Source organism: Apostichopus japonicus, chromosome 16, assembly GCF_037975245.1.
Source record: "Apostichopus japonicus isolate 1M-3 chromosome 16, ASM3797524v1, whole genome shotgun sequence".
Taxonomy (NCBI): Eukaryota; Metazoa; Echinodermata; class Holothuroidea; order Aspidochirotida; family Stichopodidae; genus Apostichopus; species Apostichopus japonicus.
In genome coordinates, this window is record NC_092576.1 from 34255572 (window position 1) to 34283371 (window position 27800).

General features: G+C 34.7%; 1 protein-coding gene across 6 annotated transcripts; it reads right to left on the reverse strand.

Annotated features, from left to right (window-relative positions):
- Positions 1-109: 109 nt before the first annotated feature.
- Positions 110-27231, reverse strand: LOC139982383 (uncharacterized). Of its 6 annotated transcripts, none has more exons than XM_071995158.1 (25): positions 27107-27231; positions 20079-20208; positions 18991-19066; positions 18382-18514; positions 17913-17984; positions 17725-17796; positions 16624-16695; positions 16268-16339; positions 16025-16096; positions 15730-15801; positions 10873-10944; positions 10236-10307; positions 9513-9584; positions 8924-8995; positions 8511-8582; positions 7251-7322; positions 6615-6767; positions 6180-6248; positions 5261-5329; positions 4747-4815; positions 4122-4178; positions 3756-3937; positions 1971-3550; positions 1570-1696; positions 110-1311 (listed from the first exon to the last, which is right to left on the reverse strand). In XM_071995158.1, the coding sequence occupies exons 2-25, from the start codon at positions 20094-20096 to the stop codon at positions 1253-1255; spliced, it is 3456 nt and encodes a 1151-aa protein (XP_071851259.1). In that variant the 5' UTR covers positions 20097-20208; positions 27107-27231; the 3' UTR covers positions 110-1252. The 6 variants fall into 6 exon arrangements, with proteins under 6 accessions (XP_071851259.1, XP_071851260.1, XP_071851261.1 ...); XM_071995159.1 differs by having other exon boundaries at positions 110-1333; XM_071995160.1 differs by lacking the exon at positions 10873-10944.
- Between the last annotated feature and the right edge of the window lie 569 nt (positions 27232-27800).

A 27800-nucleotide genomic window follows, 5' to 3' on the forward strand; every position in this document is an offset into this window, starting at 1 on the left:
GGAATGAACAATATCGTTACTTAAACACAATTATGTAAGGGTTCATTAATAATAACATCAGCATGACTTTGTTTTTAAAAATTTAATAAACATAAACACAAGACTGCCGTATAATTCGACTGATCTATTCAATTTCTTTTTGGATATGCATATTTTACAATGTGTAAATATGTGATGCTCTCTATAACAGCTTTGTATAATTCAAAAAGCTCAAATATTTAAATGACAAATGAGAAATCGTACATTAGACTAGTGTTATTTGAATGTTAATTGCTCTCAACTAGAGAGGTTAACAAGAAAGGCACAATGGCATAATAAAGTTAAAGTAAAACTATGTACATATCAAGTTGTCTGTTATGGAGTAGAGGTGTAACGTTTAATCATTAACTAAATGATAGAATTCAGGTAGCTTTAATTCCATCGAGTTGCTTTGACTTTTACACGAAGTGTAAATACATATTGCAAAACATTATTGAGAAAGACTGATCGAATTTATTACATTGGCAAGTAGGGGTGATCTTTCTGCTTTAAGTAAGTAAACCTGAAAATCCATACCTCTACCACTCCTCCAAACTATATGAAACATGAACTTCTTTCATTAATTTAATTACAAAATAGGTCTACTATTTTTCTTCGAAAAAACATTCCATCCCGCGATGTATATGCAAATATATTGTAAATATGGTACACAGTCATGTTGCATACTTTAACATTTTGCTAACAAAAACAGAGACTTACATCATAAATATAATGATTAATCTCAATGATAAACACTGATTGTTGTTCAACAAACGAAAACATAATATGGAACTTTATTTACTTCACACTTAAACTCTCGTCAATTCTGTCAAATGATAAAATCAGAGTACTCACTTAAGAATTAGTAATTACAAGTATTTTGGTCATAAGGATGTCTATGCTAATTTCAATAATAGTTATCTGAAAAATATAATTTAAATTCAATTCAAAATACCACATTAGTTTTACATATAGGTAAATGCTGCAAAGTAAGGGACGTAAAAGTATGTAGACAAACATGGTTGCATATTTATTGTTTAGTTACCATTAACAATTTACACTATGGAAGGAAAAAAAAACAAATAGAAATTTATAGTATGGAAACACAAAATTAATATAAATTGTTTATACAATAATGTTAAAATTTGTCATGATTGAGCGTATCCAAGTCTCTCCGCAGGTTAGCTATTTGCCTTGTTAGATTTACTGCTGGAAGAACACAATCCATATCAGATTAATTTCCAGGCCAAAGTTTCCTTCGAATGATGCGAACCAGGACCAAGACAACCTCACCTGGAGAAATGCAAGATGCAATCTATATGTGATATACAAAAACATGAAGAACGTTGAACTGGAAGTTAACTTTTGAATATTTTTTTCTCAAAATGATCCCAACATTCCATCGGCAGTTTGGCGAATGGTCCAGAGACGTGGGGGGGGGGTCCACAAAATCTGTCGTGAACAATTCATTATCCTTCTTCCTCACACACACATATACACCTTTACTGCGCAGAACATTGGAACAAGCTAAAAGTCAATGTTCACACATACCTGCTACAGCAAGGACGACTCCAATATCGAGTAATATAAGTAACGTGGAAAGGGTTGCTTGATATTGAACGGGCAGATGAACTGCTGCTACCAAGATATTGAGGAATATTGCAGTGAGCGAAAACAGCTGTGAAGGACAAACATTTTATTAAATATTCATACTCGTCTTTGCTAAAATATTAAGTAACTACTCGTTAAAATACTTCGGAATCGTATCATATTAAAAATTGTTTTACTATTATAACTAGCTTGTATTTAATGTCTACGTCCAACGAATATTTCCAGAATAACTTTACGATAAGAATGCGAATACGTATGTTCTGTTGTGATATGTTTTAAAATGAGCTAGGAAAAAAACATAATTGTGATGTATTGTGTATTCTTAACAGTTGCAATTTTACCTGAAGATGTTGTTCAAATCGACTTTCCATAGGAGAGAACTTCACATGAAGAGCCAAGAACAGAACCGATGTACCGATGGTGAATAGTTTCGTCAAAGCGTCTTCCCAACCAAGAAGTGTAATGAACATTGTCTGTCCAACCTTCCTACAAAGCTCCAGAATCTCCCAGAACCAAAATTTTTCCTTGTAATTTTCACAAAGAAAATTCAGGCAGGAGGGAATGTTTTGACGATGCTTCTGACTGGTATAAATAAGGGGGGTTTCTTCGTTTAAATTTGAGCTGTTACTAAATCGGATATTAGCCTTTTCCGTGGATGGCTTTCGACAATATTTTCGGAGGAGGATCAACAGCAAGAAAGGGAAGGCTATTACATACAGAGCGGTGGCAATATAAGCTTCAGCTTGGTATTGAGCAATGCTTCCACAATTAATATCATAGTCAGCTCGAAGTAGTGAAATCGAAATGTTACCTTCTTGGTCTACAGGATAGGTGTCGCACGAACCGGGATAGATCTCAAAAATAGCATCACAACTTGGTTGGTATGTTACAAAGAGGACAAGAAGTACGTAAGTATGTAACTTGGATTTAATATTCTTCAGTCTCGTCATAATTTCTGCACTTTCATCTTTACTAAAAAACTTAAAGTATATTTTGAAAACTAGATATATCACAGTGGAAACTACAATAACTGCTATTGGAAGAAGTACGGCAATTTTGAATCGAATGATTGGATCTAGTTTCAACCGGCTATTAAGGCACTGAGGTCGGAGAGTAATCTTTAATAAGTTGAGGGCGACATAAGAAAATATTTCTCCTACGTAGCGTAGTGGTCCAGACCAACTTACAATGTGGATGCTCTCGTAAAGATCTCCAACCACCTGATAAAAACCGAGGAAAATTTTCATACGTGAAGAAAGTTTGTCCACGAACAATCTGCCGTCTGTTTCCCTCGCTTTAGTATTTTGCCAGATGACTAAGATGATAATCAAAAGGCACAACGAGATGGTTATTATCATCTCAGATATAATAAACCATTTCGATTGACAGGGAAAGCAATACTGCAAAACAGAGTAATATGCATTTTGACATTTACTGCAAAGCCATCCCGTGTAACCTTTCAGGCAATTGCCATTGATTCTAGACGGTGTATAACTGTAGTTGTTTGCGCAGTGTTTTGATCTTGGACACCTGAAGGCTCTCGGCATTTTGAAGATATACTTCGTCGTTGATGGATCAAAACTATCATTAAGTGTAAGAAGATTTGTAACGAAGCTAGAGTAGAGTGATAAGTTCATACCAGTAAAAGACCAATTCCAATAGTAACCGGGTAACAGACTCGTAAAATCATTAGAACAGTTAAAAGCTTCCTGTAAGCAATACTTACACCTTCCAAATCGATTGGTGCGAGTATAATTCTGTTTACAGAAACAAGCTCTGAAACCAGCATGTCTAGTACGATCTGTTCCTTCTGGACACGCTTTACAGTCCGATGCAGAGGAACCATTCCCTTGTAGGACATAGTTACCACTGCTACAATTTTTACACTTCTCGCTTCCAATCTCGTCCTGATAAAATCCACCTGTTTGAGAAATCGAATACTGCCTTTTTATAGGTGTGCACACAATTTACAGCTACCTGGAAACTACTTAATATTGTTCTTGAATTCAATTAATTAATAATATAATCATCACCATATCATACTATTTATCACCACAATCATCTTCGTCATTATCATTGTCATCTCAATCAATCCTTATTCGAAGCATCTGTCAAAAACTACTCACCCCTTGGACAGGTCATGCATTCGCCGATACCATTTCCATATCCACCTGGCTTGCAAGGACTACATGTGACATTTGTGGGATTTCTCAAGCACTGAAACCCTAGCTTTTGGAATAATGGAGTTAGGACACCCATATCTTGTGAAAATGTCACCTTTGGAACAAACTCGTTATAAATGCAGACTCTAATAATTGAAGAAACAAGAATCATGGAATTTAATATGATTCAAAAGTGTCTGTCATACTATACTGTTGTTCTTCATATATCGATACAACATATAATAACACTTGATGTTACATTAAACTGAAACATCGCAAAAGCTATTGCTAAACACATTTTGCACTTTCGACATTACATAAACCACTCACCCGTTTCCAATTCTCGTAAGACGTGGTAGCTTTTTTAAATTCGCACAATTCAGATACCTGTTCACATAATCAAATGATGAAAGTAATCATCAAACATAGTTCTGAAGAGCGTCTAGTAATACAGTTGCGCAAGTTTATCAAGATCGTTTAAACTGTACGTCAGTATCATCATTGTGACCTTTCTGTACTACAACATCATCAAAATACATTGCGAAAAAATGAGCATGAAGTTTCAGTTATATTAAATCAACTATTATTAGCACAACGGAATAACGAAATAATAGTATTCAAGGTACGTTCCTTCCTTGTGTTAACCTAGTTGAGTGTATTTCGGGCCGTCGCTGTACCCTGTGGGACGTGTCGTAGCAACACAGAGTCACGGTGCCCCAGGTAATGTTAAAACCCGATTTTAAACATTTGCAACAGAGATCACTTTGTTGATAACTGCTTGGATAAAGGCATCCTAATTACATTTGGGTTTGAACAATCTAGTAATTTTGATGTTTGATTAAAACATATTCAAAAGTTGGTAGGCCATGTCTGACGTTCTCTTGCTTCAATCATAGTCAGACGAGTGCAATTCTCTTTTTGTGTAATATATTTTTTATGTATTAATAATACTTACATCGTTGCATTGCCAATACCACCAAGAGCTGTCTCGGAGATCTCTTCAATATCGTTATTGTAGATGTGACTGAAATATAACAACGTAATTATAGGAGAGAATAATAAAGAAAAAGGAAATGACCATATACCGAGAAACAAGAAGTACAAGAAAGCATAATTAGGAAGTGCGCAGCAACTAAATGGCCAGATCACAATGCTTTATTGCGACCCTCGTAAAATCATTGCAAGCGAACATATCAGTTGATATCATATCTCTCTGTTAAATGGAACACTATTTTCTAGCCTTCACACATAAGAAACATTTTGTAATAACCAACGGACAAGGGATGTGGAAGAACCTGAATCATGATACGTATTTACTTGATATTAGGCAGTGTTAAAATGTGAAACTATGCTTAGTACTGATATATATATATATATATATATATATATATATATATATATATCTTAACAATATTAAGGAATTAAAGAAGAATGCGTTCAAAAGTATTGATTTACTATTGATTACGTACATGGACTTAACAGTCCCTCCTCCAAAAGAGTCATTTTTCAGATTCGTTAATCTGTTTTGAAATAGAAATCTGCCGTAGGAAGAAAATGATCGTCGATTGTTATTGGCAATTGAATGATTGAAAATAAATATCCACATTGATTGTTATCGATTATGAGGTATAATGTTGATAAAGTTGCTGAATTAATTCGATCCTTACTTAGCCTATAGTATTTTGTATCATTGTTAAATAGACAGCTAAAACAAAATTATTATTAATTTTCTACAATTGAATAAAATGGTATAACATTGAAAAGTTGTTTTCTTTATCATTACGGGACTTTCATTTTCGAAATAATTGTCACATATAGTCATGAAATATATATTTTTTTCACCGAGCAGTTCAGCGTTATTAATATTGCATGTATAGGTAGCGTACCATCACAAATTGTAAGGCACATTAACCACATGTTTCATTTTAATCCGCCAGCGGCGAGGTAAATATACTTTCATAGTATATAAAACAAGACCCATCTGGCTGATATATGAAAATGATGACTATAGAAAGCAGAAACATTTTAGAACGTGATTTTGAAACAGAGTCAAACGTTGTAATTAATAGGCAGAAAATTGTTATTGATCTGTTTTGAAGAAAACTGGTTAACTCTACGAAACCAGTAAACAACCCAATACATATAGCATGAATAGTCGATGCTGACATACATTTTGAATGAACTTTTAACAGTAAAATTACCATCTGTGGGTTTGTGTGTTCTTACCTACAACCACCATGTTCAGTTTTCAGTGCAAATGAACATTACTCAATGTTTTCAAATCATAAAAAAGCTGCCATGTGATATATTTTATGTCCTTTTAAAGGCTGTAAGTCAGCAAGACATTGTGCACCCTAAATATTTATGAAATATTATGATTGTACTTACATAAACTGAACACCTGTGTTATTGAAAGTATTTCTATCAACATTCCGAATAAAGTTGTTGTTAAGGAAGCTTTACAGCGACAGGAAAAAGAAATAATAAAATCAATAATCATGATAAAGTAGACGTAGTGTATTTTTGCTTTAGTTAACTTACCTCCGTAATTATGTAATATATTAATGACCTCAGTGCCTTGTATAATTATAAATCAAAAGTTTTACTTGATAGTCAAATAATTGTTGAAATATCTTCTGAACTGCGAAAAATAGTTACCGAAGACTTTACTAATATCCGTTGTTTAGAACATTTCTTGTTTTACTTCCATTGCTTCAATGCCACTTAAATGAACCCGAAAGTAACACAATTCTACGCAATTTCTGTATTTTAGTTAGTCCAAAATTGAATTGAAATTGCAATGCTTCTTAACATTTTGCTTACATTTGATGCAGGGTCTTTAAACCTTCGAAGGTTGTGTTCTTAAGTTGCGTGAGGTTATTTCTCTGAAGAAGCAAATACTGTATGTTATGTTCCGCTCCAGTTGTTTTCCAAAGCCCGTCTGGAATCTCAGTTATCTGGTTATTTGATAGGTCTCTGATAAAGTATGAAAATAAGTAGGATCAAAGCGATCAAGAGTATTATTCCTTTCATGTGTAGCTTGTCACGTTATATGTTGAACAATTTATAATCATTTGTGAACCGTTAATCATTTGTGAACATTTTGTAACCTTTCTGTAACATCAGTGTAACAGATGTATAACATATTTAAACCGAGCTTGGGTTATATTTTCATGTTCACCTCTAAAGAACGTACAAACGATTTCACCACAAAACTGACTACCAATATCTTATATAGGAAGAATATTTTATGGTTAATTGATTTAGGCAAGTAGTCAATCTTTATCCTAAAATACACTCATCTATAGAATAATGTAATTTCAACATTTAGTATCTTGAATTGAATCTCCTTAATTGTTCAGTTCCTACGTCTTTCTTTTGTTTTCTGGTTGCACATGTTATGTTGATGAGCTACAAGATCTAACATACAGAATATAACTGAAGTTGTAACTTCCTTACAAGACATGATTGATCTGTAGATCGCTAAAAATATCTGCTGGTAACTCTGTTATTTGATTCCGAGCCAACGAGCTGCAGAGTAAAACAAACAACACCAAATAACTCTGCAAAGTTCAACGAATAGACAAATACAGTATGTATCTCTTGTTGAGGAGAAATAGTAATTATGGTAAAAGGAAAATATACGTGAAGTAAAAGTAAGTATTTGAAAACTTTTTAGGGCTTATAAAGTAGAATACTCCCCGAAATGCAACAAAAAAAATGAAAGAAACTCAGCATAATTACTAACCACATATGGAACAACCTACATCCAAATCATCCCGACCTAAATATGCATACCCAAGTTTTTTTTTAACAACCTCTCACCTACACATACCAGCCCAGTTTTCGGAGTGTACATTTAAAGCGCAATGTATTAATATTTATATAGGCATCTCCTGATTGAAAGTAAATAAGGCTTTGCTTTTAGCAAATTTAGGAGCTTGTTCCACAAGTGTTGTTGAATTAACTTTAATGTACTATGAGCGTTGCTGTATTAACTACTGGCCTGAACCTCTTTTGCTGTCATCGTAAATGTCTAATAGAAAATGATTTGGCCGATAAACAGACTTTACAGTATTTCATTAACGTTGGTTTTGCTTCGGCGTAATGAATGAAACCAATTGATTTAAATGGGCTTGTTTACTTCTTCAAAAGCTTTAACTATAGCAAAGCAGTTTGTTCTCAACATAGTAAAAATAACACACCATAAAATACTTCACTCAGTTTTATAATAACCTCAGATCTATAAGTCATTGTCCACCCACTGTTATCTTCTATCAACATCCCTTTAATTTCTCATGGTAATTGAAAAAGAAAGGAAAAGAACAAATGTCCCAAATTATTTTCGTTCGCAACCTGCCAATAGATTCACCAATTAAATATGTGTAAACAAAACTTAAGCTCGTAATGTATGGTAACATTTTCTCATCTTTAAATGTGTATTATGGCTGACTATTCAGTCGATCGCTCTATGACCAAGGGCCTAGGACAGTTGGGTCCCAAAATGCCACAATAGCATCCTCCTCAAAGCCGATGTATATTTAGATGCGTACAAGTTTTGTTTAATAATGGTGGTTATTTCCATTAACGTTGTGCCATTGTTCAGTACCGTAAACCCTTTTCTACAATGGCATTGGAAGGATATAAGGAGGCGAAGACACAGCGTGATTCTGTTGACAAAAACACATAGATGAGATATAGTAAAGGTATCGTACTTACAAAAAATACAGAGATTTTAACCCAGAGAACGATTCCTTGGTAAGTGTGTGAATTCTATTGCCGGAAATACTTCTGTAAGAAAAAAATGAAAGGACCAACTTAAATGTGAGGAATAATAGAAAGCGAGTACCACAATGATACTGAATTAGGCAAAATCTTGGTTGAAGATATAAGAAGTAATGCGCTTAGAAAATGTTAAATTTTTGTCCATGAAAGGTAAGCACAAGGTTTTTTTGGGGGGGGGGTGGAGGGGGCGTTTCAGTAATGAAGAATGATACAAAAACTAAATATAGCTTGCATCTGATTCTCCTTGATAGCGGGATGGATATACCTGGTTTCGAGTAATAATAAAAACAATACACATTATTGGACAATAATGTGCCGGTATTCACTTTAATAGGCGTGATACGTACACAGATGATATATCTGGTGTAGCTCGGAAGAAACCTTGAGGAATCGAAGACAGCTTGTTCCCTACAGCGTGTCTAGACGTGAAACAACAGTGAAATTTAATTAATGTTAATGAGATTCTCCTCAAAATAAACATCGCAACCAAGTATTTTCGTTCGAGCATGAATTGTGTGTGAAAGATGGATGTAACGTGGCGGGGTCCCTTTACTTCCATTGTCAGTTGGGAATAAAACCATTCATTTGGGATCTGTTTAAAGGCAGTCTGGATATACAGGTCAGTTCTCTATGCTAGGACAACCTTTGGCTAGAATATGAAGGTTGTGGCGATTCACCATTCCTTTAACTATACAAAACAGAAACCGAAAGTATTTATTAGAACAACCATTCTTTTAAATATCAAACTTATAAACATAATTTACTGTTATGAAATGCTCCAGACTACTCCATTTAAGGTCTTACCATTCCTTACGTTCCCGTTTCATGCCACTATCTAAATCATTTAAGGAAATTGCCCCCCCCCCCCCCCGCTCGTATCCTTGAAAATCTGTACACTATACTCTTGTGAAGGTTACTATTAGATCAAATACTTACAAGCTGTATAGGTGAGTACAATTCATAATTAAGTTTTCGGGCAGGTACATTAACCTATTAAACGACATATCTCTGTTGGTAAAGCAAACAACGTTGACTAATTATTGATAATAAATTTCAAGGAAGTGACAGAAACAATTTTATACCCCTTGTATAGGTTGATCTATTAATCCATTGCTTCAGAAGTTCATAATCCTTAAGGTAAGGAAGAGTGTGAAACAATATTTGGTTGGATTGATAAAGAAGTCGCCTACCTTAACAGTTGTTTTGCTCCTACCGCATGACTTAAATTACACACTGTTACAGCGTTGGTCATGTTGAACTGTTTTATTAATTGACTAAATACTATTATGAGGTCACTTATCAGTCCAGTGAAGACTATTTGCAAAATATTTAACTTTGAACATAATTCGTTGATCGATATGTTGTAAAACAAGAATATGACCGTTTTGAATCCCGTTCGTCGTGCATATTAATCAAATATATTATCACGTGACCACACAACGTGTATTTTATTTGAGCAGGTAGTTTTTTTTCCGTCACTGTATTTGGTAATGATGCAATCATATTGCTAAGTAAAGTATACTAAAGAAGTTGCGCTTTTAACCTGTTCACCTAGAATCGATAACAAATATAAAACAAAAATGGAAGAGCGAATGGCTCACTACAGTGTCGTAATCAACTTATAGTGTTTAAGTGTAAACTTTAACCGGGGATACTTACAGATGAAGCAAATTCGCATTTTGTTGAAAGATTCCTTTCGGAAGCTTGCTAATGTTGTTGTTAGAAATGTCTCTGTGGCACAAAGCAATGCGATCCACAAAAACAAATATAAATAATATAAAAAACAATATCATTTTTTTATGAAGATTCGAAAATGTTTTTAGCTTAAATTATTTGCAGACATTAGTTCCTTTAAAGCAATCCTCAAACACACAATCACATAAAAATATTTAGTTTCCAAACGCTTTCATTTAATAAGACAATTTCTATGCAGAAAAACGAACCTATTAATGTGTGTTGTATAGACCACTCAGCAAAGAAGAATATGACTGATATGTAAAATGATAGACAAATAAATTTCCAATGTACAAGTTTGTTATCCAGAATATATGTAATGGAACATTATTCAATCAGTTTGTAGAGCACGAGGAGAAGCCACAAAGTTAAAACCCTTAGAGGAATTTGATTTTGTCTTGTTCTTTATATTTCTCAAATGAACGTTTGGTTCAGAATATAAAATCAACATACTGAAGGTTACGTTACTGTTGTAAATCGTTCAACCCCCCATACAAATGTAACAACCAAGAGAATTGTAGTAAATTGCTGAAATTTTGTCATTTTTAAGAAGTTTACGTACAACTCGGCCAACAGTTTGTTTGAAGAGAAAGTGTTAACATCAAAACTGCTAATTTGATTCCGAGAAACTTTCCTGAGTTAAGATAAAGAAAATAAGAAGAAGTATTAAGCAAAGTGCGAATAATATCAGTCGCATTGACATCAGAGCGGAAACATCTCTTCAACGGCTCTCGATTATTTACTTATTTTTTGTCTTTCGTGCATTTTTCTGGCCTCATTCTGAGGCATTTAACATTGTCCTGTGAAACAGGAGGATTTTATTACGAATTTGGCATAACATTGATATAATTTGTACAAGTTTTTTTCAAACGATACAAGTGCCAAGGCGCCACTTGGCGCCAGGCTTTATCTCAGAAAATGAGTACCGGATCCGCGAAAATGCCGCCAAACAGTTTCGTGTTGAAAACCAACAGTGTGAAGCTTGTTGATGCCAATTTTAAATCTACGGACATATTGAAGTCTTTGGCCAACGACATTGGAAAGAAAAATATTCTCGGGTGTGTTAAGACTCAAGGACAGTGGATCTTAACGGTAAAAAACAAAGAAGATGCAGAACTTATCCAAGAAACTGGATTAAAAATAGGGAATGAGGTATGTGACATCATGGGAGTGACCAAGACCATAATAACCGTAAGTGTTTTTGGAGTCCAAATGTACATTACCGATGATGAAATCTCCGGAAAACTGGAAGAATACGGATGCAGACTAAGATCCCCATGGGTACGTAAATATTACGAAGACTACCCCGACATAGAAAATGGCATCAGATACGTTAGACTCGAATTACCAAACAGTGTAAAGTCTCTACCGTACGCAATCACTATAGAGGGAGCTCACTTAAGATTAAAGCACAATGGACAATCACGGGTGTGTAATCTCTGCTTATCAGATGATCACATAATACGAGAGTGCCCACAATACACTTGTAGAGAGTGCGGTCAACAAGGGCATTCAAGGAACCGCTGCCCTGAAATCCTCTGTTACAAATGCAACAAGCTGGGCCACACGAGTTACCACTGCGATGAAAAGGACGACACGGAAACAATGGATGAGGACACAGAAATCGAGAACCCAATTGACAAGCCAACGACTTACGAGGACACAGAGAAACCAACGACTTATGAAGCACAGGACAGTGAATCGAGACCTGCGAATACTGGGATATTAACAAAAGATAAAGATGAGGAATGTATTAGTGACCTGAAAGAGAGAAGTCGGCAGACTAAAGTTCAGCCGATAACGGAGAGCGAATTAAATCAACAAGTCGGCGCAAAGATAAAGCGAACCCTATCATCGAATGATGGAGCAGACTGGATAGTCGTAAAAAAGAATAGCACAAACCAGCAACAGAGGAAGAACATCCCCAGGCCCAACGTCACAACCACCAGGCGATATCACACAAGGGAAAGGGAACGAACAGAACCAAAATAAGATTTATATTCTCTTACTTACCAATTTTAATGTTATCACTAATGGCGTCAACTATACTCACCGATATTAACGGCCTCAGGGAAAATAATGTCTCGTGTAAGTACCATAACATAGACTCTTATAACAATCTGCCCCCTCATCACGGTATATCACTGTACCACCACAACAGTCGTAGCCTAAACAATAAGTTTGACGATGTTAACACTTTCATTTCTGTATTAAATAATGACTTTACGGTAATTGGATTCACAGAAACCTGGTTCAATGATAATTTTTCTCCCCTCATAAAATTGGATAATTACAAACTTGTTGAAAAACATCGTAACAATAAACGGGGCGGTGGAGTCTGTCTATTTGTATATAAAGATATAAGTTTTATTTGTAGACCCGACCTATCAATTTTTAATAATTCTATAGAATCTCTCTTTATAGAGGCTACTGACATAAATTCAAAAGATAAATTTCTTATCGGCATAGTCTACAGACCACCTAATGGTTCTTTAGATGAGTTTAATGTTAATCTGGAAAATATTTTCAATATCATTTCGAATAAAAACTGTAAAACCTACATAATGGGAGATTATAATATTGATTTAACGAATGCAATCAAATCAACTACGTTTTTAAATATTCTCTATTCGAACGGATTCATCCCTACAATAACTGTCCCAACTCGTATTAGTAGCATTACTACAAGCCTGATAGATAACATCATTACAAACGATGATTCTACGATTACTCCAGGGGTTCTCATCACTGATATAAGTGACCATTTTCCGATATTTCTAAAAGTGGTAGGGAAGAAAATCATATCTAACAACACCATCTATAGACGTAATTACAATACTAACAACGTAAAGCGGTTTACTTTTGAAATAAGGGACACATATTGGGATAATGTTTTAAACGAAAATGATGTCAATTCTGCTTATAATACCTTTTTTAATTATCTCAGTTCAACTTATAATAATTGTTTTCCTATTCGCCAAATCAATCATAAACAGTGTTTTAGAAAGAAACACCCATGGATTACGAATGGTATTTTGACTTCCATTAAAAGGAAGCACAAACTTTACAGACGTCAGTTAAAGTCTCCTACAGTTATGTACAAGTCTATGTATACAACGTATCGTAATAAGCTTAATCAAGTAATCAGACTTTCGAAAAAGCTCTATTTTGACAATAAATTTAATGAGAGCAGAAATAACACAAATCATACATGGCGTACTATTAACGAAATGTTGCACAATAACCGTAAAGAATCATCATATCCTGCTGTTTTCAAAGATGGTGACCAAGAAACCAGTGATGAAAATATCATTGCGAATAACTTCAACAATTTCTATGTAAATCTTGGACCATCGCTTGCTAGTAAAATAAAAAACAAAGGTAAATCACATGAAACCATCTGTGATAACAATAGTCATTCAATATTCACATTCCCAGTCACTGAAGAAGAACTAATTAAAATCGCAACTTCCAACTTGAAACCCAATAAAGCAGCAGGATATGATGATTTCAAACCTGGTATTATAAAAAATGTTATTCCTTTCATTGCTAAGCCTTTGACCCATATATGTAATTTATCATTTAACACTGGCGTATTCCCAGATAAACTTAAAACGGCAAAGGTTATACCAATCTATAAAAAGAGAGACTCAAATGTATATGAGAATTATCGACCGATTTCATTGCTTTCCTGTTTTTCTAAAATCATAGAACGACTTATGTTCAATCGCATATTTAATTTTCTTAACCAATATAATATTGTCTGTAAAGAACAGTACGGCTTTCGACCTGAACAATCTACTGAACTGGCTTTGGCAGATGCACTTAACAGTTTACATACTAGTCTGAATAATGGCAAAAATTGCATTGGTGTATTCCTAGACCTTTCGAAGGCGTTTGACACGATCGATCATACCATCCTTATCAATAAATTATTTTCATACGGCATTAGAGGAACTACTCTCAACTGGCTTGAAAGCTATATTTCGAACAGATATCAGTATACCTTGTATAAAAACTCTAGATCCGATCTTGCTAAAATTCGTTGCGGCGTTCCACAGGGTTCAGTCTTAGGTCCTTTGTTATTTATTCTATATATTAACGATATTTGTCATGTCTCCAAACTAGCCAAAATCATTCTCTTTGTTGATGACACCAGTATTTTCTTCGAGAGCGACGACATAATCACATTATCTTCCAACGTGTCAAATGAATTAAATAAATTCTGTAATTGGTTTTCAGCCAACAAATTATCACTAAATGTACAAAAAAGTAATTACATTGTCTTTAATACTCGTAATACACTTATTTGGAATAAAGATATATGTATGGATGGTAAAATAATTAAGCAAGTTTATACTACTAAGTTTTTAGGTGTAAATATTGATTGTAAACTTAGCTGGCGCAACCATATTTCAACTATTTGCAGTATAATTGCACGGAATGTTGGCATATTATCTAAGTTGAAATATTATCTATTGGAAAACATACTCAGAACACTATACCAGACCCTGGTTGTCCCGCATCTCACTTATTGTTCCATTATTTGGTCTGGTACATACAACACCAACCTTAACAATCTTATAATACTCCAAAAGACAGCCATTCGCCACATAACACATTCAGCCCCACGTGAGCACACCAGTCCCCTATTTAAGAAACTCAACTTACTAAAAGTGCACGATCTCATTAAAGTTAAGCTTGCATTATTTGCCTACAAGACCTGGAATGGATTACTACCAGCTGCCTTTGACAATTTTTCAACCAGTAACAGAGATGTACATAATCATAACACGAGGCATGCTAATCATGCCCACTATAATCTCTACAATACCACCATTGGAACTTTAAGCCTACAAAACCGTGCAACAAAAACATGGAATCTTCTAATGAACGATTTAAAGAGTAAAAAGTCAGTCACATCCTTTAAGAAGTGGTTTTGTAAGGAAATAATAGCTAGTTACTGACTAAAACTAAATTATACCTGTATGTAATTACTATATATATATAAATATTGAACATTTAATTTGTACTTATATCTATGTATGTATTCATACACATATATATATTTTGTTTTTTCTTTTCTTTTCTTTTCTTTCTTCAGGGAGTCTTCCACATTGTTAAGCTTTTAAGCTTTATGGAAGACTTCCTCCACTTTGTACTTTTGTGGCAAACAAATAAATAATTTGGTATTAACAAGTGTCAGTGTATTTGCAAATAATATTGCAACATTCAACGTATTACTAGAAGCGTTATGTTACCCTTGAGTTTATTTCATATTAAATCCGTATTGTTAACTTATGGCATTGATGATGACTATTTCATAATACGATTGACATTTCTGCTAACATTAATGCATGCATTATTATCACTACAACTATAGGGCGTCGACTTTGGCTCTACTCAATTTGTTACTTACAGTGTCTCAACAGATGATAACAGGGTAAATATTTTGGGTGGTAGACTACGAATAAAGTTCCTCGAAAGGATACTGAAAAAAAAATGTGAGAAATAGGGAGAGACAGGGTTAAAACGAACAACCGATGTACGAAATCAGAAATTTTTGTTATGTTAGCTGTAGTTTACATGATATACACTTCAAATATGGACGGTAGAAAAACAAACAAAGTTAATGGTCTGTTTCTCAAGTAACCCATCGTGATATTTGCATAAACGTCTGGATTTGTTTGAAGGTTTAATATTTAGTAACTTACATTGTAACAAGATGCTTCAGTTTCATGAAAATATTTTCAGAAAGCTCCTGTAGTTTGTTTCGCGATAGAACTCTGTGAAAAAAGGAATGAATAAATATGTTTTGAATATCAACATTTCTAAACATAAACCCAGGATATGTAACAATTCTACAGGTAGACGCCAATGTCAATTACGGGGTGCATAGTTCCTTAAGGTTTTAAATACAAAAGGTTCACAAAAATGTGTAATGTGTTACATCTTACATTTCCTTCAGATTTAGTGTTTTAAGTAGTAGTTCATCTGGTAGATATTTTAGCTCGTTTCTGGACAATTTCCTGTACGGGAAGGTAAAATAGTTAAATAAAAAACCTTACATTTCTGCATGTGAGGAATATTATTTATCGAACTGTATACAACATATGGAAGTTGCGTCACCCATTAAAGCGAAAATGCATTGACAACTTTGGCAGAAATTATGTCGTAATACAGCATATCTGGTTTTGTATATACTTGATGCGTTGGTGTTATCGAGATACTTCACGTGTAAACATATGTATCATAAATAGTGCTATTTGACTTTTTCGGTTAAGCCTATATGTTAAGCAACAGTTGAACGAACAGAATTGCCAAGTTGGTTGTCTTCCAAAATATCTTCCCAGGCAGATGACTCAGTGTATTATTCGTCATGTCTCTGTAAGATATAGAAACAAATTACTGCTGAAAGACCTCCAAAAATTAATAAGTAACTAACACAAGAAACGCATTTCAATGTTAAATTTAACGTTCAATCTAAAAGTCTAATTTCAACCTAAATACCCAAAAAGATAAATATTGCGCCACTTAGCTTTACTTCTAACAGACTCCTGGTGTAACGTTTAACCAATTAAGGAAACTTTAGGTATATAAAAAAAACTGTTCTTGTGGAATCGTGGAATTAGGTACAATGTTTCACTCAAACTGAAAACAAAACTTTACATTAAATGTGTCGTTGCCAAAATTTAAAGAATCGAAATATTTTGCGACTACATTCTTATACATTTTTCACGACTAACATGGAAGGATAACTAGTTCATGTTGTTTCATTGACTTTACCAAACTTACGGTGACAATGAGAAGAAATAAGCAGCTTATATGAAGAATTTTCGAGAATAATTCCTCATGCATTTATATCAAGTAATATTATGTTGTATTAACAAAAATAACATTTTATATTGCAGCTCGCTGTAGAGCATCTTACCAATCAATGTATAAGATAGTATACTTTTGGCGCACGAAATATTAAGTCATTCAGCTCCTTAATAATACAAACATATCACTTGGAACAATTCTTGCGATCTCAATTGGTATGTACAGGTTTGTTACAGTACAGACTGTAGTTAGATTAATATCACATTCACACAAAACTAGTTCTTATTATGATGAGATAAGTATAGTTGTATATATAGACAATATGCTGTAGGTGAGCTATCGGAAATGATATGTTTTCTGGTCAAATGTAGTTATAGATGTTCCTAGGAGCTTTTGACGTCATAAATTTTCTTTAAAAAGTCTTCATCATAGTTTTTAAATAAATTTAGATCAACGACCTAAATCATTTTGTACAATGTAAACTAATAAACAATTCCAGTTGCAGAGAGGTTTGCAGGATTATTTTATTATATATTATCATGACTTACAAATTGAAAATGTAATGGATTTTAATAATGTCTCAGTTACTCACATTACTTTCATTTTTGAGTTGAAATTAAAGGCACCGTCGGATATAATCTCAATCATATTTCTCTGTAAAAATCTAAAGAGAAAACATTACTATCGGTATGACGTCTAATGTAGGAGAAATTGATTGTTAATGTTTTCACTTATGTTTGCTTACGACGATATCATAAAGTTTATATGTTTACTACTTACAAGTCTTTTAAATTCAACTGGTTCATGAAAGCATCTTTAGGAATAAACTTCAAATTATTCACTGTAAAGTTTCTGAAATAAATAAAAATAATAGCAACAATATAAAACAAAACTAAAAAGCATAACTATAACAAAGTAGGCATACATATTGTGTTGTCTATAACACATTTCACTGCAAAATACAATGAGGTAGAAGAAAGTGATTATAATTGCAAATAAGGTGTAACGTTGTTATGTTGTTTTATCATGTTGTTATATTGTTATGTTTTCAATGGTTGAAATTGGTAATGAATTGTTCACGTGGAATCACTTTTGTTATCATCAATTTACCACTGCTGGTCAATTGGCTGTCAAAACAATCTGTCGTTTCCAATAATAGTCCGTGACCTTCTCTGGGTCGTTTTGGGACAATAACTTTCCTCGCATGAAATATGAAATGCCGTACGCACAATGTTCCTTCAAAACTTACATCTTAGTAACGTTTGACGGTATATTCGTCGGAAAGTTACCCAGGCTTTTATTGGTACAGTCCATTTCATAGTACTTGTTAGTTTTGCGACAAGTACATTTCGCATCACCTCCACATAGAATCGCTCCACGAACTATGGACATAATTATGACATGTGAAAGAACAGGTTGAATGATACCAGACGTTGCTTGCTAATAATAATAACCCTTGTTCTGAACTGAAAATGATAGGGGGTTTTAATATACACCGGACACTGAGGACTTTAGACGTTGTGTAAAATTAGTGTTTTTATGCCATTATAATCTTACAAGAAAAATCTAAGGCAATGTCTAGAGGGGTGATAGATATGTTGTGTCTCTTTAATTTGCTGAATTGCTGATTCGTTTTTCGACATAGGCAATCAGCAAAGTTATTTTTTTTCTTATGAAACAACCATATAAATTAGAACAAGAGAGCATCTCACCAATTTATAGAAAGTGTTTGTAATAAAATTTAACTTAGGTTTTACTTCGTTTCTTTGTAGACAAAGCCTGTACAAAAATCATAAAATAAAATTACACTTGACACTTCATAAAGGTTAATATTACACTTTTAAGCATAATAAAATACCTTCATAGATTTTGAGTATTTCGTTGTGAAGAAGGAAAAAGAAAACCGCTATGATCAGCGTCCTCGAAGCTTCGCTCTGAAAATGAAAGTATCGTAACAAAGTAAACTCCCTGCGCTATTTAAAAATCATAAAAGTTATTAATTTTACAAAAGAACTTCATAATGAAAGTCATTTGTTCTCTATGATTAATTTAACAACAAATTCAAGTATGCGCTATTTAAAAATCATAAAAGTTATTAATTTTACAAAAGAACTTCATAATGAAAGTCATTTGTTCTCTATGATTAATTTAACAACAAATTCAAGTTAGAATGTCAGCAGAGCATATCTTTTCAATCATTGAATTGCAATAAGGCATACTTAATATCATGCTGCAAATCAAGTCAGAGAACACGATGGAAAATATTTATAGCCACGCTCGAAATGGTAATTATAAAAAAGGTCATTAATTATACAATTGAAATCCGTTTCTTACAGGTTCGATTGCCAACAATTACAGACTGAATAGCACAGTAAGAGGATTGCATGGCGTACTACATACAGTTTACGAATCTAACCCCCCCCCCCCCCCAAGAAAAAAGGAATACATATAATCTTTGTGCATTGACAAATATTCATATTACAAAACACACGTTAGGTCATGTGTTCGCCATGTTTATTCCATCAAGGTTAGTTTAGCATGAATAACATATTGCAAAAGAAACAAACAAACAATAGCATGTGCGCTTTACACACTCTGACCACGAAAGTTTACCTTGTAGAGCAATGTGACCCTGCAAATAACTTACTTCTGTTAGCAATTGATCTACTAAGGGTTAACAAAAGCTTTGGTCTAAAATCCTGATTGATCCTGAATATAAATGTGAATTGGTGTTCAAAGTAATTGTCATTACTAACGATCACGTTTTATGTCAATATCAGTTACTTATCAGTCTTGTAACCTGTATAAATATAATTTCGTAGAGTTATTGTAATATACAAATTAAATAAATAACAGATTTACACACTAGAATCCTTTTCAATCATAACATAAGCGAGTGACGTATGTCACCCATACGATTTTTATGATACAACGACTTTTACTTACGCAAATTGTAAACCCCATCTGCAACAGAAGACCGTAGTGTCTATGGACAAATAGTGACTCTCTGCAAGATAGGCTGAGCTGCAAGTTATGCTATAGAATTGGCATTCACCTTAGCATGAAAGTTCCTTGTCTTACGAAACAAAAATAGAAACATGCGATAAAGGAATTAAATGGAATGAAGGTGAAACCACTTGTAAACTAACTATACTGCGTGACGGTTGATTGCGGTTGAAAATGACTTACTGAAACTAAAAATCCCACAGCAGTGCATTGTATCGTTAATTATCCACCTCTTGGCGTCTGGGGATGTCGTTAATTGAGGTAATAGCTCATCGTGCTTTTCCTTTTGATTGCTGAAGAAATATATGTAAAGGCGAAGGGCATGAACAGATAGCTATGGTTGTTGGCAGTGGAATGTTCCTGCCCGGCTCACTTTTCAACTAGGGATACACCACAGGACAGTGGTGACTCATTCAGGTGAATTCCTTGTATTAGCAAAATGAGTGCCGGGCAATGAAATGAACATCATGTTGTTTACCTTTTATCAAGTTGGTTCTCAAAATTGTCGCAAAAGAGAAAGATTTAACAATGTAAAGCGGACGGAAAACATGCACATTATGGACAGTGTCACACCATATTTGTTATTAAACTATACAGTCAAATGTATAATCAAGAATTTGATAATATGTTTTTAACTGCTGATGTTTCTTTTACATCTCTCGTTGACAAAATGACACCACTCACACCATTATCTCCCACAAGAGAAAGATTTAACAATGTAAAGCGGACGGAAAACATGCACATTATGGACAGTGTCCAGGCGCGTATCCAGGATTTTCTAACCCGGGGGGCGCGAATTACTATCTAAGCGGAGCGCCACCATCGGTTGGCGCGAAGCGTACAAGAAAATTTTTGGTTTTGATACCCCCCAGATCACCGGAAATGACACTTCTCGGGCTTGAAAATGACCAACCAAATGTACACTTTTGCCTGAGAACCAAGTATTTCTCATTTTTTTTTCCATCCATAACCTTTTTGAAGATTGTCACCAGTCACACATCATGTTCGACCTGATTGCATGTCCTATGGATCATTGCTTTTGCAGGCGATTCTACGTCACGGCCCACAATATCCGAAAGCCCCACTTTTCAAGGTTTTAAGCCCATTATTTGTTGAGAATTTGAAAATTCACATTTCTCGTGAATAAAAATCACTTGAAAACATACCCATAATGTTGCAGAAAATTCAATCTATGGACAACCAATAGGGAAAAACCTCCTTCAACCCCTAATAGACAGGTACAAATTGCACGAGTAGAGGAAAGTATGATGAAGAATGTTGGTGAGGAAATTTTCGAAAATTCAGACACAGTTAATTTATTGCTGTACAAGTATTAAAACCTCTTATTATGGCTATTATAAAACTTGGTTGAAGGAAATGAAAAATAGGAGATATTTCCGATATCAGGTATATCGAAACCGAACACTACACACATAGGCGTAGGTCCCGTAGGAGGCGGGGCTGCAGCCCCCACCCCCCGCCCCGCAACCAATTTTTTCCCATTTTTATCGGGCACCTACTGAAAGAAAAATAAATAGCAATGAATAGCTTAAAAATGATCTCCTTGGTAATTAAAATAAAGTTCTAAGATTGGCCGACATTACTACTGTAAAAGAGAGTTTAACATAAATGGATCTGTATGGTTTTTCTCCATCTACATAAGACATTTGGTTGTTTACATTAGCATCCGGCGGTATACTGTGCTACTTTCACGGACCGTGCGGTACACGATGCCATGCAATGTAATGACCGATGCTTGCTTATATGATATTGGCATCGATAAGTTGAACGCGCGCCATGCGCGCGAAAAATTTTGGGTTTTCTTTCGGGCAAGTCGTTACAGCCCCAAATCCAATTGGGCTACGCCTTCGACTACACACATAGACAGTTTTTGAGGCTGTTCACCGTGGAACAGGCATTTCAATGCTCACTGATATGATGTTATATCTGCTCTTTGCTTTACAAATTCGAACAGGCGTGTAGCGAGTAATTGCCAAGGGAGGGCGAAGCCTGTATGCAAACTATCTAAGCGAAGCGCCACCATGAGTTGGCGCGAAGCGTACAAGAAAAATTTTGGCCGAAAATGCCTCCCAGATCGCTGGAAATGACACTTCCCAGGCCTTGTAAGTTGCACCTGAGCATTGTCTATTTTGAAATTACTAGCGATGTCATAAAGAAAATTTGCTCGGGGGGGGGGGGGCGGTCGCCCCCTTCCCGAAATGCGTCATGTTCCCGACGACCCCGTCGAGTTCAAGACCAGCCACAGTTGGTTCCATATAGCACAATTATACAATTGTTTAAGGCGTCCATACACACGCACGCGTTATGATAGACCATATATAGTATTTATATAGATACATTAGTGAGAGAGGGAAAGAATGTCAAAAATGGAGTTGTTGGTGTAAGCGGTAGGGTGAGGCGCACACCCCCTCCGTAATCCTTGATCTGTCACTGGCTACCCTGTGTATATAATTGGGATCAGCGCTTTAACTATGACTGTTCCTCTTTCTCTTCCCGAAGTCTTGGCTATCTTCTACTCCCTCCCTTTCTCCTTTTTCTCTCTTTTTTCTTCTTCTTTTCCCTTCCTTTCTCTCCTCCTTTTCTTTTTTCCCCCTCCTTTTCCCTTTTTTCTTCTCTTTTTTTCTCTCCTCTTTTTCTTACCCGGGGGGCGCGCGCCCCCAACGCCCCCCCCCTGGATACGCACCTGGTGTCACACCATATTTTTTATTAAACTATACAGTCAAATGTATTATCAAGAATTTGATAATATGTTTTTAACTTCTGATGTTTCTTTTACATCTCTCGTTGACAAAATGACACCACTCACACCATTATCTCCCACAAGAGAAAGATATAACAATGTAAAGCGGACGGAAAACATGCACATTATGGACAGTGTCACACCATATTTGTTATTAAACTATACAGTCAAATGTATAATCAAGAATTTGATGATATGTTTTTAACTTCTGATGTTTCTTTTACATCTCTCGTTGACAAAATGACACCACTGACACCATTATCTCCCACACGAATACATATTTATAATTAAATATGCGAATTGAATATACTACCGGGTATTTTTAGATTGGGTAACTTTAATAGAGTGTATTGATGCATGAAAGTATTGAATTAGAACTGACACAACGACACTCCACTACGTAGTCACATTTGCAGCTGAAATGCTGAACATAGGTACTAGAGTCTTAATCCAAAGTAACCATAAACCGTTTGAAGTCGTGCAAGCGTGAGTTCAGCAACAACAATAAAAAAGGTTTAGCATAATAATGATCATGTTGGATTATTAAGAATCTATCTAGCGCACTCTTTGTTGACTGCAATTAGTTTTTGAAAGTTCACTATTTTCAAAGATTATATAGTGTAAGGCTATAGTGAATATAGTCACGTGACGTGATCTATTCAATTTGTGTACACTGTTTAATCTCGTACTGATGACGATTCTGATGAGATTGAAAGTGGAATTGGAAAGGAAGGATACGAGCAAGCATGAAATATTTTCTAATACAGTTCATTGTTTGGGGTCATTATGAAGTAAACTGTATGACTTCAACGTAGTCAAGTATTGTAGTTTTAATGGTAGATTAGCGAAAGCACGCCATATAACTTCCATAATTTGTTGTGGTTTTATTATATTGCACTTTCAACAGCATTATAGTGTCCCGAGATTTACAATCGTCGATTACCAACCACTACAACAACAGTTACGAATGAAAATGTGAGTCTCAGAAATGTGTTTGCATACCTAACGTTTATTAACAGACTGACATGGATGAACAATGGAAATGTTTGGGAATGAATCAAATGAAACGAGAGGTTGATTGTATCTAATGTGCATAAATGTAATATGTCAAACATGTATTTAACTTTGTCATGTATGGTATACAATGTCTATCAGATAAATGGATACGATTCTGTAACATTCAAACTTCCATTGCTCGCATAACTTTTCTCATTCAATTCATTCGAACTATTGTCATAATTTTTGGTGGGATCTCTTAAAGTATATTCTTGTCTTCTTGAAAGCTGTGAAGGATGTAAACATTGACTGTCTTTACGGCAAACAGGCCATGAAACATAATTATCACAGTCTCGTTGCATTATTCATTGCATGCTTGTAATGTTAGGTCTATAACAAAGAGATGTGTATTTCAAAAGTTGCACATATTAATATAGGAAGCAGGCACTGTTATATGTCAGTTAGCTTAAGCATATAAGATATTATATGCTGTACGTATGGCTAAGCCCCTCACTATCTCCCCTTACAAATAATTATTTACTCAAATTTCAAATCGGTAGCATTGTTAGAAATCCAGCCTTTTCTATGATAAGGTATAAATAACTTTTTCCCTGATGTTTCTGAAGTCCTTTTTCACCTGCCTTGTACTCATTTTGTCATTACTGTCAATGACATGCAAGTTCAAGACTTTAGCAAGTCTACTAGTATATCATGAAGCCACATATTTATTCAATCGTTTCACATGTTTCGGGGGGGGGGGGCTTGGTCTTACTTTCATATGTCAGTTTCTCTTCAATTGTAATTCACGTTAATATTGTCACAGAGTCCTCTTATGACCTATTTTCCTTTTATGCCAGTATTAGGTTTTCTGACTTTTCACAAAGTAACTACCAACTGAGATTTTAAGAAGCTCTGGTCTTTAAAAAAAAAAAAATCCCTTCTTAAAGGTTTGTCCATTGTGTATGTGGGACACGAAATTATATTCCTGTGGCTTTTATTAGGAACGTTTAAACGGTATGAAAATTTATAATTTTGACTCAATAAGTGTCCTTCGGAGGAAGGATGGGAAGGCATGGATGGAAGGCAATATTATACATGCATTTTTAAGAAAGTTAACACAAAGATGAGTAGAATCATTGAAAAGAAATTGTTTCTTGACTGGGTGTATTTATTGGGAATCAAGTGGTAAACGTTCGTACTATATTGATCTAGTTAATAGTGAATAGTTAAGAAAGATGACTTTGCATTAATTATAATTACATAATGAGAGTTTAAAGAAGTGACGATTTAATTAGCAAAACTTTGCTATAACTTTCATTCATATTAACTCACAGCAAGTAACGTAAAAAGCATGCTCCAAAAGACAGAACTGAATCGTAAGCAAACGCTCTGCTGGTCAGTTATTGTGAAATTCGACAATGTTTGACTATTGAATATACAAATATTTTTATGTTAACAGCATTATCCCAATAATACAACGAATAATAAACGAAATATAAATACAGCGCGGTGATGTATTAAATGAAACACGCTCTCATGTTTCAGATCCAACAGTGACCAGTGATGTAATTAGTAAAGCACACGTCCTCATATATCAGATCCAACAGGCTGCTGCGATGTATTAGATGAAACACACGCTCTCATGCTGCATACTCAACAGGTACCAGTGTTATACTAAATGAAACACACGCTCTCATGTTTCAGATCCAACGGTAAAATGAAACACACACTCTCGTGTTTCAGATCCAACACGGTACATTGATATATTATATGAAACACAAGCTCTCATGTTTCAGATCCAACAGGCTCCAGTGATGTATTAAAGGAAACACACACTCTCGTGTTTCAGATCCAACAGGGTACATTTATATATTATATGAAACACAAGCTCTCATGTTTCAGATCCAACAGGCTCCAGTGATGTATTAAATGAAACACACGCACTCGTGTTTCAGATCCAACAGGGTACATTGATATATTATATGAAACACAAGCTGTCATGTTTCAGATCCAACAGGCTCCAGTGATGTATTAAAGGAAACACACACTCTCATGTTTCAGATCCAACAGGCTCCAGTGATGTTTTAAATGAAACACACACTCTCGTGTTCCAGATCCAACAGGGTACATTTATATATTATATGAAACACAAGCTCTAATGTTGAAGATCCAACAGGGTCCATTGGCGAAGAAATGCAGTAATGGAAAGGGTCTACGTCACATGAGAATTTGATTCTTACCAGGAAATAATTAAATTTATCCGGATATCGTCATGTATATTTAATAGCGAAAATGACCATTTAACGGATGCATAATTTCCGTGAAGACGTTATAAAACATGAAAAAAAGAGTTCTCCTCATGATAAGATTTGGAATAACAGTTTCTGAATTACACGACTTAATAAGCGGTGATCTGTCACCAGGAATGATGAAAAAAGAGCCAAGTGAAATTCTCTACAACTGACTATACAGAAAGTGTTTGAGTACATCACATTTTACTAAATATTTAACAATTTAGAGTAACCATTTTCTAACAGTGCACTTGAAGGTACATGAAATGCAAAGAAAGCCATTCAAACGGTCTCTACATCTCATGGAGAGTGATCATTTCTCTCCCACGGTGATATGTTGGTTTGAATATTTCTACAGTTACCGTGGTCAATGCTAATATATACATCTTATTTATAATACAGATATGCATGAGCCTTATTAGTAATCAATTTAGAAACTCCGTTGCTAATCACTGTTAGAACGTTTAAAGCTTCGAGCGAGGAATCGGATGATTAGAGGCAGTGCCTCAGCTGTAATTATAAAGAAATATGAATGTCCGATGTCTCAGCCCGCAGATGTGTGTTAGCAGAACTAGCGCGTGTTGGAACTTTAGTTTGAGAAAATTAATACCACGTGGCGACAAGATTTACACTTGACAAAAATATTTCATAACAGCTCGGCTATATAGAAAAGCAGGAGCATTGTATCATGGAAATGTTATGACGATATCGAAGGCAACATGCATTTCTTAATGCATATGAATAAGCCTCCGACAAAGAAGAAATATGACGATACTATCCATTATTACCAATGGAATATGTGTTCGATTCCTTAATTTCACTTTAAGGTTACAGGGCAAATTTCCTTTAGACCGAAAACACACTCAGAGCTCGTTTCAATGTGATTGGGTAATGTTGAAATTTATTTAAACACTACTCACCTGAGACGATAAATATGATGAAAATATCGAGAACAAAGAGACCAGTATATATTGCTGTACCGTATTCGGAGCTCACTCGTACAGACACTATCATGATATTTATAAATATCGTAGCCAAAGAAAAAAACTGCAATGAAATCAAAATGTAATCAATATAATGAATGTTCACTGACTATTTTTTAGATGACAAATGAAGAACTAGGAACCAAAATGTAATCAATACAAAGAATGAACATTATGATAGTGTTACTTTGTTATTGCTGTCTGAATTAGCACATACATCATTTAGAGATCCGTGGTTTTGATCTACCAAATGGTGAGCGTATTCATTTCAACGCTGGAATAGTTTGTGTGTAATTGTTAATAACCATATCATCTTAGCCTAATCTGGGTTTTGAGGCTTCCAACTTCATTGATTGATCAATTTTGTAAATGCATAGATTCTCACTTCCATTAAAATGTAGTTGTGATTTTGAAATAATTCATAGTGTTATTTAGTCATCTTACATTCTGACGAAGTAATAATAGCATTGAAAGCAAAGCAATAACTTTCTAGTCAGAAAAGAAAAAAAACTTACCAGCATGAAGCACGGAGGCACATTTTTTTACAAAATATGAAAATGTTATATGACTTAGTTATGTTCATTTCCTTACTAAACATTAATGATACATGCAATGATATGTGAATGAGAAA